The sequence below is a fragment of the Pseudorasbora parva genome, chromosome 24 (assembly GCF_024679245.1).
Source record: "Pseudorasbora parva isolate DD20220531a chromosome 24, ASM2467924v1, whole genome shotgun sequence".
NCBI lineage: Eukaryota > Metazoa > Chordata > Actinopteri > Cypriniformes > Gobionidae > Pseudorasbora > Pseudorasbora parva.
In genome coordinates, this window is record NC_090195.1 from 26,722,948 (window position 1) to 26,735,968 (window position 13,021).

Here is a 13,021-nt window from a genome sequence, read left to right on the forward strand (position 1 = left end):
AAGGTAAAGTCTCTCATCGTGCACCCCAGGGCCTACTACACCCTCTTGCCATACCCCATAGACCATGGTCTCATCTTTCCATGGATTTTGTTACTGGACTTCCACTATCACAGGGCAACACCACCATCATGGTCATAGTGGATAGATTTTCCAAGGCTGCCCGATTTATCCCCTTGCCCAAACTACCCACAGCAAAGGAGACTGCTGAATTGGTTATGAACCATGTCTTTGGCATCCCACAAGACATTGTCTCTGATCGTGGGCCCCAATTTTCCTCCCGGTTCTGGCGGGCATTTTGTCAATCCCTGGGAGCTACGGTGAGTCTTTCTTCTGGGTTTCACCCAGAGTCCAATGGGCAAACTGAGAGGCTTAACCAAGATCTGGAGACCACCCTGAGGTGTATGGTGGCTAACAAACCATCCTCTTGGTCTTCTTTCATCATGTGGGCAGAATACGCACACAACACCCTTCGCTCCACTGCTACAGGCATGTCTCCTTTCGAGTGCCAGTTCGGATATACTCCTCCTATATTTCCTGAGCAAGAGGTGCAGGTTGCTGTTCCCTCCGTACAACAGTTCATCAAGCGCTGCCGTCAGACTTGGAAGAAGGTCAGACACAACCTCCTTAAAGTCTCCCAGCAGTACCAGCACCAGGCTAATCGCAGGCGCAGACCTGCCCCCACTCTGCGCCCTGGTCAAAGAGTCTGGCTCTCCACAAAGAACATTCCCTTGTGGGTGGAGTCCCATAAACTTTCCCAGAGGTTCATCGGTCCCTTCAAGATTGCCAGGAAAGTTAACCCAGTTACTTATCGGTTATACTTACCTAAGTCTTTAAAGATAAATCCCACTTTTCATGTCTCTCTGTTTAAACCAGTGTTGTCTTCTCCTTTTCTTGTGACAGGTAAACCTCCTCCTCCTCCTCGTATCATTGGTTGCCAGCCAGCCTACACAGTCCACCGAATACTGAATGTCCTTCAAGTTCGTGGGTCTCGGCAGTATCTTGTGGACTGGGAAGGCTATGGCCCTGAGGAGCGCTCCTGGGTCCCTGCCAGGGACGTCTTAGACCCAAAACTAATTCAAGAGTTTCATGCTTCCAAGCCCAGTCGTCCTGGAGGGAACGTCAGGAGCCGTTCCTAGAGGAGGGGGTCCTGTCATAGTTATTGATCTGTAATGCTTTATTTTGGCCACTAGAGGTCCCCATAGGACTCACATGACTAAACATGTGCCTTTTGTAATCTGTGTGATTGTTTTCACCTGTGTCTTAGTCTGTACTGTGTATTTAAGCTGGCCTGTTTCTGTGCATCCTCGCTTGGTTATTGTGGTTCTGAAGTCTGTGACTGATGTAAGTCTTCTCTTGTTCCAAGAAGTCCTCTGTGGTGTTTTTTGATTGTTTCCTCAGTTACTTTTTGCATATATTGAAACCTTTTTCCCTGAGTTGCTGTTTTTTGAGATTTCTGACTCTTTCTTGATTTTTTTTTTTTTTTTTTTTTTTGGTCCTTTTTGGACTGGACATTCTCCTGTTTTTGTTATTGCCTGGAAGAAAGGGCTTTTTGGGCCCTTTTCCTTTTTGTTGTTAATAAACTCTTTTTGATTCATCTAAGCAAGCGTCTGACTATTGGGTTCAAACCTCTCCTGTGGCTCAGTGGTGGAAACTAAGACTTTCATGCCAGAGACCCAAGTTCGATTCCTGGTTCTGACAGCTTTCTATCAGTAGAAACCCTTGAGTATATTCGAATGATCGCATATTTTATCTTCTCAAGTTAATTCCTATGAAAGTTAATCTTCAAAAGGCATGAACTGAAAACGCGCCAGACTGAACACACACTGAGAACTACTGCCGCAAGCGTGGACGTGTTTACCTCAGCTCTCACACGAGAGCTCATTCAGCTTATCACAATGCAAGTAATCTGACTCCTGCTGCGTTTGTGCTGACACTTCCTCAGCGGCTAAATCACAATAAATTGAACAGACACTTTCAGTTTTTAATTGTAGTGTCTGTTCTCTAACTGAACTGATTTTATGAAGATGAACGCGGTGGTGGGAAAGTAAAAGTGATTCAGTAGTGGTGGCTTTGGGAGGGGCCTCCCAGGGTTAGTTAAGCATTTTAGCAGTGTTTCTGTCGTTATTCTGGCGTGTGAACAGGAATCTTAGAGAAATAGGGGAGGCAGTTATTTTGTCATTCACACTCCTTCCTTTCTTAATGGTAAGTGCAACAGACCTCTGACAAAAGAGGGCAAGATTTCAGCAAAGCAGCAGATATGATATTCTAAACCGAGGCATCATGTGTCAGTTTAAGTGTAAAATGTACTGAGACTTACCGGTTACATTGGAGAAGTTGTATCCACTGCTCTTCACGCCTTCAAACACAGTGTAGAGTGTAAATGAGTATTCAGTCCCAGGAGACAGAGACATGACCTTGAGTCCCTCTAAAGTTCGTGTTGATGAATTACTAGTATTTGGAAACTTTTCTCCATCCCTGAATTTCAGCTCATAAGTGTAATCGGTTCTGTTGTTGACTTTTCCCCATTGTAATGTCATCTCAGTCTCTTTACGATCAATGACCGAAACACTCTCAACATTAGATGGAACTGAAGAGAAAAGAGACATACATTTTCTGCTATAATTCATCCACCATTCAGTTCATTCACTGACTGACCAGTTAATGTACAGAGTGGTCCCAGAAAGTAGTTGGAAAATATTTTTAAAAAGTTATTTTGCTTTGTTTGGGATATAAGCATTTTGTCATACATTTCAGGTGTTTAATAGTAGACACATAAGCTAAAGTTGAGAGCATAGAGGGAAAACTCAGACATAATGCATATTTTAAAACTTTATTATAAAATATATATTTTCAAATTGCAACAGTTATATTAACCACAATGATACAAAAAAAAAAAGTTGTTTGGCTGATGGATACCATACTGCATGTAATGAGGAAATTATGTCATCTTTCATTGCTCAAGAAAACGACTATGTTATGACATGCAAGTGCTTTGCTCCCTCCAAAGTCCAAATATACTGTACTTTGTAAATGCTAATCTTGACAGTTATGAACAAAGAAATGTTCACAAATAAGCAGTAATTTAAGTGTTTTTAATCATATTCCTTATGTAATTAAAATTTCTTTGATTTTGCCTTCAAAAAATAATTTTCTTTTAATGAAATTAATTTTATTTTAAGGTACCCTTACATTGTAAAGGAGTATGGTAAAATAATGTAAAAAAAAATAAAATAAAAATAATGTATGGTTAAAAAAAAAAAAATAGAACATTAATGGTAAGTGCATTTGCTATTAATAGCCAGTATGTGTCATGAAGATGCAACTTTCCTTTTAGTGCAATGATCTTTATTTTCTAAATATGAAAAATCACATACCCATTTAAGAAAAAATAAGCATCGGTATCGATATTGGTATCATTATAATTGCAACAAAAAGTATCGGTAATGGTATCGACATGGTTACGGCCTTGTTGTATTGTGAGTTCAGTATCGTGACGTATCAAATTGTGACATGAGGGTATCGTTACACCCCTTAGTCTCTTTACATCCACAACACACAGTAGACTTTTCAGGCCCAAATTAAATAAGAGAGTGGGGGGAAAAAACATGGGTGCTGAGGGATTCTCTGCCTCCCCCAGTGAACAGTAGATCTATACGAAATTGCTGAACAGATGGATAAATACAACATGATTAAATGTAGAGATGATCAATTTTGCGTTTTTAATTATTGCTGACAGGTAGGGCCAGATTTTGGGCACAGTGCTGCACTGCCACTGAAACATCCATTGGGTGTACATTGAGCAAAATTAACAATTTTCTGTGGTGCATTTAACATTGGTGTTGCAAATTAAGCGGATTTGTCACAAAACTTGGTAACGTATGTAATAATAACATATAATAATTCATTAAATTTATATAGCGCTTTTTCTAGACACCCAAAGCGCTTTACATATACTGTAGAAGGGGTGAATCTCCTCAACAACCACCAATGTGCAGCATCCACCTGGATGATGGTAGCCATTTTGCGGCAGAACGCTCACTACACACCAGCTGATTGGTGGAGAGGAGACAGAGTAATTAGGCAAAAATGTAAACCTCTTTCCCTTAAAAAGGGAACAGAGACGTATGTGAGAACTGACCGACAAATTGGGATCTATTTATCAGAGACCAATCTGCTTCGATTGTTTCTAAACGATCCAAATAATATTGCCATGCGGTCCACGCTCCGCCTGCAACGCAGTTATAAATAGGGGCGGCAGTGTCTCAGTGGTTCATGTAGGTTGTCTACAAACCGAAAGGTTGGTGGTTCAATTCCCGGTTCCACCTGACCAAGTGTCGAAGTGTCCATGAGCAAGACACCTAACCCCAGCTGCTCCCGACGAGCTGGATGGCGCCTTACATGGCTGACATCGCCGTCGGTGTATGAATGGGTGAGGCAACCCATGTGAGGCAAAAATGTAAAGCGCTTTGCATAAAAGCGCTATATAAATGCAGTCCATTTACCATTTAAATACAGAAGTGGAATACCGCATCCTCGCTTTTCTGCTAAGGAGCCGAGACTAGTGACTCGGTCCTTCAGCAGAAATATAGCAGCTGGCGACAGGATGTACGTCTCCATTCCCTCCTTCAGGGAAAGAGGGTTGCATACGTAACAGAAACATTCTCTTTCAATGGTCACGTTTGACATATGATGAAACTGACCGATGGATTGGGATCCCTACCTACACACCAGGGATGCTGGCCCTTCCAGCGCTCTGCTTGAGCTCACTGAACTGCCCCTCTTTTGGAGTGGGGGAGGTTAGGGCTCCTAGCAGAGGAGGTCCTTCACTGCTGTTCCTGCAAGACCAACAGAGAGTGACTATTGGATAACGCTGGGAAAGCATGCTGTCTCGGAAGATGGAACACTGCAGAGCCACATCCACCAATGCGTGGAGAGGTGGCAAAATACACATAAGGAATAACCTAGTCTCTGGGGTGGTTCCAACCTGGTTCCAGGCGAGGAAAGAACACCTCCAGAGACAACAGAGCAGGCTCTGTCAGGGGAAAGACATCGGGCTAGCTGAGTAAGGAAGCTTGGTAATGTGAAAGGTTACACATATGGGGTTGCTATACTTAGGAACCACTGCATAGAGATACCCAGCCTACACACATGCTCCACAAGCATATGGGTGCAGGTCTGGCGTCAGATAGCTGCAACATCTGACACCGAGGGGTAGTGGAGGAGCTCGACTGGGTTAGCCATTTCTGGGTAACACAGCTAGAGACAATAGACACATTTATCTGGCCCAGAGAGCGGGAGTGGCATTTGCAAGCTGACTCTAGAACGAGCACTTTGCGCTACTGGCCACTGGGGGCGAGTACACTGGAAGATACCAGTTATACATGGAGGCTTTACAATCTAGCAAACATGTATCTACATATATCTGTCAGCAAGGCGCCTTGAGCCAGCACCCAGGAGGAAGCCACACTCTTTTGGAGAACCAGGTCGGTTGGGCCAGTAGGTTGCATCTAAGAAGACCTGCTCCTCGTCCTCCCTGATTTTGCACAGTGTCTATACGAGAAGGCTCACTGGGGAAACGTATATTTGGGTAGTGTCCATGGCCAGCTGTGCGCTAGTGCATCTGTGCCGAGGGTGCCCCCGGTCAGAGAATAGTACAACTGGCAATGGGTCAACTCTGGAGTGGCAAACAGGTCTACCTGTGTGGCTCCAAAGAGGCCCCATATCCGCTGGACTGTCTGGGGATGGAGTCACCACTCTCCCAGAGGTGTCGGCTGCCGTGAGAGCTCGTCGGCTGTCCGGTTGAGCGCACCTGAGATTTGAATGGCGCGAAGCAACCTCTGATGCTTCTGACTCCAAAGGAAGAGTCAGAAAATTGATATGCCAATTAAGTTGGGGCCCCGTCCACAGACCTGAAACTGCATGCCCGTTTTATGTGGCCCCCCCAGCTGGTGGACAAGGCATCTGTGAAGACCACAGGATGCCTGGACACCTTGTTCTAAGGACACTCCTGCCCATAGAAATGAAAGGTCTAACCACGGGTTGAAGGTTTGGCTATGGTACGGGGTAACTGGGACCCCGTACCTGCCACTTTATCATGCCTATCTCATGGACTCAGCCGTGAAGCCAGTGCTGAAGAGGTCTCATATGTAGCAATCTGAGCGCCGTCACCACAGCTGCAGATGCCATATGCCCCAGGAGCCTCTGAAAAAATGTCAGTGGGACCGCTGTCCTGCCTTTGAATGTATTCAAGCAGTTCAACACTGACTGGACCCGCTCCATGCAGTCCGGTTGACCGAATCCAGTTCCATACAGATATAAAAGATCCCCTGTGTGGGACAGAGTTTTCTCTTCTGTCGGTTGAGCCCAACAGGCTGAGGTGTCAGAGCACCAGGTCCCTGTGTTCCCACAACGGCTCCCGTGACTGGGCCATTATGAGCCAGTCGTCGAAGTAGTTGAAAATCCGAACGCCGGACTTAACCCAAGGTTAAGGTTTTGCCCCTTAGTTCCAGTGAATTTTTGAGGTCAGGGCATCAAGGCAAGGCAAGGCAAAATTAATTTGTATAGCACATTTCATACACAATGGCAATTCGAAGTGCTTTACTAGAAATTAAAGGTCCCGTTCTTTGCGTGTTTTCGAAGCTTTGATTATGTTAACAGTGTGCAATATAACAGGAGTTCATGTTTTACGTGTAAAAAAAACAGTATTTTTCACGCAATTTACTTATCTTAACAGCGCTGTTTCCTCTGTCCTAAAAACGGCCTGATGATTTCCTTGTTCTATGAAGTCCCTCCTTCAGAAAAACGTAACGAGTTATGATTGGGCCAGCGCTTCCCGTGTTCTGATTGGACAGCAGCTTAGCGCACTTTGCCTGGAAAGGTCCTGCCTCTTACCATAACGGGGAGATGCAAGCGCTGAATGCTCGCTCTTCTCCATGTTGGAGTGCAACATGTTCACGCCCCCTTTTTTGCGTATTCTTGTGGGCGGAGGGTTAGTCAACAAACGGTTCTAGTGACGTCATTCATGAAGGAAGTGCAGGGGTAGTCCAAACCGGCCGTTCGCTGTAGGCTTTAAAAGGGAACTTCTGTTAAATAAAATATCTCGCTTGGTATTGAACTTTGAGCATTATAATTTTACAGGTATTATTTATGCTCTAACAGCAACATTACACACTAACGAAAGATTGAAAGATGGAATTGCGAAGAACGGGACCTTTAATAAAAATAGTGATAACATGCATTACAAATAAGAATACCATGTGTAAGAATTAAAATAAAAACAAGGACAATTAAAACATTTGTAAAGATAAATAAAAAATAAAAATAAAATGGTGATAAATAGTTCCCTATCTGCCTGATTCTAAATTCAGGTACCCCTATCTTAGATGGAAGAGATGGAGCAGGTTCGCAATATCTCCTGGACCTTATAAGTCAGTCCAAGACAGGCTCCTGTAGGGGACGTTACCTTTGCCTCTGTAAGGCCACCCAAATTGTCCCAATGGAGGCTAACGATTGGCGGGTGAAGGTCGCTGCTCGTTCGGTCTTTTCAGCGGGGCAAAGAGATTTTATTCCAATTTCTCTTTATCTGACTCAATTTAATCATATACTCTCAGAAAAAAAAAGGTACAGTGCTGTCACTGGGCGGTACCCTAAGGTACATAAGTGAAAAGGTACATCTTTGTACCTTACTCACCCCTAAATGGTACATATAAGTACCTTAAAAGGTACGTATCAGTACTTTAAGAATGCAAATTAGTACCTTAAATGTACATAGTAGTACTTTAAAGCAGAGATGGGTATGACGAATTACATTTACTTCGTTACATTTACTCGAGTAAATTTTTTGGGTAACTTGTACTTTTAGAGTACTTGTACTTTTAAAAATAGGTACTTTTACTTTTACTCAAGTACATTTCTGGTGAAAAAACTGTACTTTTACTTTGTTACAATCGGTGGCGTTCCTCCACTACTGTCAATGGTAATAATTAATTATATATTTTAAAACAAGTTAATATGACTTGTTCGCAAGTCTCGCGAAACGTTGGAGAGGCTGCTTTGCGAGAGGTGTACGCGCATCATCCGCATATAATTAGCGCGTGTTTAGTCAGATGTTGGCCAAAGCAGAGGAAGATCACGAAGGTGTGTGTGTGTGAGCTATGGGAGGCAGATCACCCGTTCCCTCTAGTTCATCATGTTTTCAATCCTAGATGTCAATAAGAATAGTTTCATAATGCTATACTGTGTGCACCAAAACGAACTGACATCTCAGCATCGCAGCTCCAACTTGAAAAAACATCTAGCGGTAAGTGTAACAATGTTGCTTATATTTGAACACTATTAATGGTAATTTGGTAACTATGGGCACTTTTCCCTTATTGTAATACTATTTGTCCGAGTGTTTCCAACAATAATAAACACTATAGGCAGAAAAACAGCATTTTCTTTTTCGTTTTGTTTAACCATAGTCCATGATTTGTAAACGAATACATTTTGGATGTTCGTCTTTTTCGTTTTGTTTAACCATAGTCCATGATTTGTAAACGAATACATTTTGGATGTTTGTCTTTTCTTACCTATTAAGCTTGCTCGATAGCTCAGCTGATACAGATTTTTATTTGCAATGTGACAAACTTAGGAACGAACCCCGTGAAGAACGAGTCATAATAAAAGAGCTCAAAGACGAGTTCAAAACACAAGCTAAAATTACATGGATACAATTTTATTTGTCACATTTGCTTTTGTTAACAATATCGGGTAGGTTTAGGGTTCAGTGTGGGTGTACGTTAAAAACCCAACGTAACAAATGCCAGATTCACGCACATCTGTTCCGGGGGGAAAACCAAGCTTTTAGCGCCACCCAGTGAACATTTCACTTTGAACCTGTCGCGATATGTACGTATTGGTACATATTTTGTGGTTTGCAAAACCGTTGCCACAGCTACGTTTTTCCTATGACTAGGCTAAAAACGAAACAAATAGATAGCATAATTCGACTTGCATTTATACACAAATCCAGACAGACAACAGTCTGAAGTGTATATATACAAATAAAAACAGGATTGTATTTTATTCCTACCTAAAGAATGCATATATTTATAAAAACATAAGAACAAAGTATGTTTTAAAAAGAGCTCTGGTCAGCTCAGCACACCATTAATTTACACTATTTAACCATTACACACACACACACACACACACACATATATATATTTGGAGGTCTGTGAAAGCTCTAGTCTGAAATTCAGGGTTTTTGCTTCTTATCAATCAGATCGAAAGTAACTAGTAACTAAGTACTTGAGTAGTTTTTTCATTGAATACTTTTTTACTCTTACTCAAGTAACTATTACGATTGTTACTTTTACTTTTACTTGAGTAAATATTTCCGTAAGTACTTTTACTTTTACTTGAGTACAGATTTTGGCTACTCTACCCACCTCTGCTTTAAAGGTACAATTCGTACCTTTCAGTTTTGTACCTTAGGGTACCGCCCCAGTGACAGCAGTGTACGTTTTTTCTGACAGTGTAGAATTTAGGTTAGAATGCCAATTGGTTATGGTCATTTATATTTAATAGTTTAACTACACATTTAATTATTCCATTTAACCCTTTGTTGAAATTATGCCTGTTCGTAACCTGAATAATTCCAGAGCAAATCACAATCAATCAAAGTGCAACAATTTATTAACAGCAGGTAAATGTATAATGCCAATTACATAGTCAATTCAAAGGTAATCCATATAACATCAAATATTCTTAAGTAAGGAATGAAATATATACTTGACTTCAAAAAATTACATAATGCTTGCTATCTTGAGACATCCAACATTACGGGCTGACCTTTTTAAAGTGTCAAGCCCTGAGCTCTTTGCAACATTCCTTTAAATACTCAAGACAGAAATGCAAAAACTCTTTCAAATGGAAGCATATGTTCACAATGGGAATTTGCATTAATCAAGTCCTATAGACGTGTATGGAAGAGAGGCCAAATGCCACACCCACCATACTAAGGCAAGATATCTCTAAACTCTTAAAACATTGATTATCTTTTGGTTAACTTCTGTGGGGATGAGATCTTTGTACCAGTCGCACTAAGACATTTCAAACGATATCAAACGCATATAATACTCTATCGTGTGGACTGACATTGTAAGAGAGAGATTCTGAGTGTATTTTCAGTGATCTCAGGATGAGAGAGTGTAGGAATTGGGGGAGAGGGGGTCAACAGGGAAAGATATAGATTAGCTGATACTGAGGTGAGACTCGCGTCTCCAGTGGTGTGTGAGGGACAGTTCAGATGTTAATTTCCTTTATTTTCTCAGAGAGTCCTTGTTCCTCAATTAGACATTTCGGCATCTACTAGTTTTTTCAGCCTTACACCCCGCAGGGCCTCCCCTTTATTGAGTCCGCTTCTTTACACCATTAACAAGCAGAATGAAGGGAAGCATACTACTCTCCTTTTCCAATCTTCTCCAGTCAGACAGCTCTAACCAAAAATAATAATCAACAGACACTGATTTTGCACGAGAAGACCTGGCTTGCAGGAACTTCTTAATTATTCAGAGACATTTGAATAATTAAGAAGTTTTGGACAGTTTTGTATAGGAAGGAGCATTTTGTATAGGAAGGGGCAAGAAACATTTTGGACAATTTCATGTTCCCAACTTTGAGGGAACAGTTTGGGGATGGCCCCTTCCTGTTCTAACATGACTGCACACCAGTGCACAAAGCAAGGACCATAAAAAGACATGGGCGAATGAGTTTGGTGTGGGGGAACTTGCCTGGCCTGCACAGAGTCCTGACCTCATCCTGAGAATACCTTTGGGATGAATTTAAGCAGAGACTGCAAGCCAGGCCTTCTCGTCCAAAATCAGTGTCTGACCTCATAAATGTGCTTCCAAAGAAGAACTGGTCAAAAATTATTCTAACCTCATTAACCTAAACCTTGTGGAAAGCCTTCCCAGAATAATCAAAGTTGTAACAGCTGCAAAGGGTAGGCCAACACCATTTTAAACCCTACAAATTAAGAATAGGTGACATTAAAGTCACCTTCATGTTCATCGCAAAACTTTTGACAATATAGTGTATGTTTTGGCAAAGTTGTTTAGTCTTTGAACCATCAAGAATGTGTTAAAATCTACAATTAGAATGTTATTTTTTAATTTTATTTTTTAAATCACATTCTAGTTTTTTTTTTGCAATTTTTAATTTATTTTATAATAAATCGATGATATTTTTATAATTTTTTTATTTTCATTTTTTTAATTGTAAAGAAAATCATTTTGTTAAGAAAACGTCTCGGTTACGTATGTAACCATAGTTCCCTGAAGAGGGAACGAGACGCTGCGTCGAAACGCTGTGAGAACACCTCTGTGTGATTGCGTCATGAAGCGCGTGTCAAATCAGTCCGATCGGAAGACGGAACGTCATAGGCGGGTGACGTCATAGACCTATATGACCTATATGAAACTATAAAGCACCCGTGAACAGAAACAGAAACTAGCTTCGGATAAGCCTGAAGTAAGTGATCACGGGCATGCCGGGAGTATGGCAGGGTGACGCAGCGTCTCGTTCCCTCTTCAGGGAACTAAGGTTACATACGTAACCAAGACGTTCCCTATCAGGGAACTCGAGCTGTGTCGAAATGCTGTGAGAACGCTTATACCCACATCGCCATAGGACCAAGTGCTCGTATGTGTGAAACCTCTCCTCACCGCCAATAGGATCGATGTTATGCGTGTCGGCAATAATTGCGCCCGCATAATTATCGGGTCCCATATTACGCCTAGAAAGGTGGTCCTCTGAGCCAGAGAAAGCACACTTTTCTTTGCGTTTAACCTCAACCCCAACCTCGACATATGTGCGAGAACAACATCTCGATGCTTGAGCCAAAATCAACCAATCGTCGATGTAATTGAGTATGCAGATGCCCTGCAGGCGCAAAGGTGCCAGAGCTGCATCCACACACTTCGTAAAGGTGCGGGGTGACAGTGCTAGACCGAAGGGAAGTACTCGATATTGGTATGCCTCTCCTCTGAAGGCAAACCTCAGAAACTTCCTGTGATGTGGAAGGATGGAAACATGGAAGTAAGCGTCTTTGAGATCTATGGTCACAAACCAATCCTCGGATCTGATCTGCAAGCATCTTGAACTTGAGCTTTGTTGCTCTTTGTGTTCGCGGGTGCTTTATAGTTTCCGGTCTATGACGTCACCTGCCTATGACGTTCTGTCTTCCGATTGGACTGATTCCACATGCGCTTCATGACGCAATCACGCAGAGGCGTTCTCACAGCGTTTCAACGTAGCTCGAGTTCCCTGATAGGGAACTTTCAAGCAAATTTTAACCTATTGCATGATTGTTTTGTGGTGAGAACAGTTAAATTATTAATGTCAAGTAAAGTCAGAAAGGTTACACATTGTATCCAAAATGCATCCCAATTCAGAATCTGAAAGATATGTCAGGGGCAGATGTTTTGTCTGTCACACCTTTCTTAATCAGTATGTGTGATGGACCAGATGTACTGAGACTTACCGGTTACATTGGAGAAGTTGTATCCACTGCTCTTCACGCCTTCAAACACAGTGTAGAGTGTAAATGAGTATTCAGTCCCAGGAGACAGAGACATGACCTTGAGTCCCTCTAAAGTTGGTGTTGATGAATTACTAGTATTTGGAAACTTTTCTCCATCCCTGAATTTCAGCTCATAAGTGTAATCGGTTCTGTTGTTGACTTTTCCCCATTGTAATGTCATCTCAGTCTCTTTACGATCAATGATCGAAACACTCTCAACATTAGATGGAACTGAAGAGGAAAGAGACAGAAATTTTATATTTTCCTAATGCCTGCAGCAAGTAGCAAGAAATCACATCTACAAATGTCTAAATGTTTTTGCATCATAAAAAAATGATTCTCCGGAATGATTCTTTTTGCGTTCCCCAGAAAAAAAAGGTGTTTGGGGGGTAAAATGTGTGTTATTTTGACAAGGTTGCCTGCTAAAATTCACACTCATGGGTCTATATATCACAT

The 13,021-nt window shown here is 41.8% G+C and overlaps 1 protein-coding gene across 1 annotated transcript in view; it reads right to left on the reverse strand.

The window, feature by feature from the left end:
* Positions 1-13,021, reverse strand: part of ptprh (protein tyrosine phosphatase receptor type H) — a 67,371-nt gene that overhangs the window by 29,611 nt on the left and 24,739 nt on the right. The window contains exons 4-5 of the mRNA XM_067434513.1: positions 12,527-12,796; positions 2,318-2,587 (exon numbers count right to left, since the gene is read on the reverse strand). Of these exons, the coding sequence (XP_067290614.1) occupies positions 2,318-2,587; positions 12,527-12,796 (540 nt within the window). The remainder of the gene's footprint in view (positions 1-2,317; positions 2,588-12,526; positions 12,797-13,021) is intronic.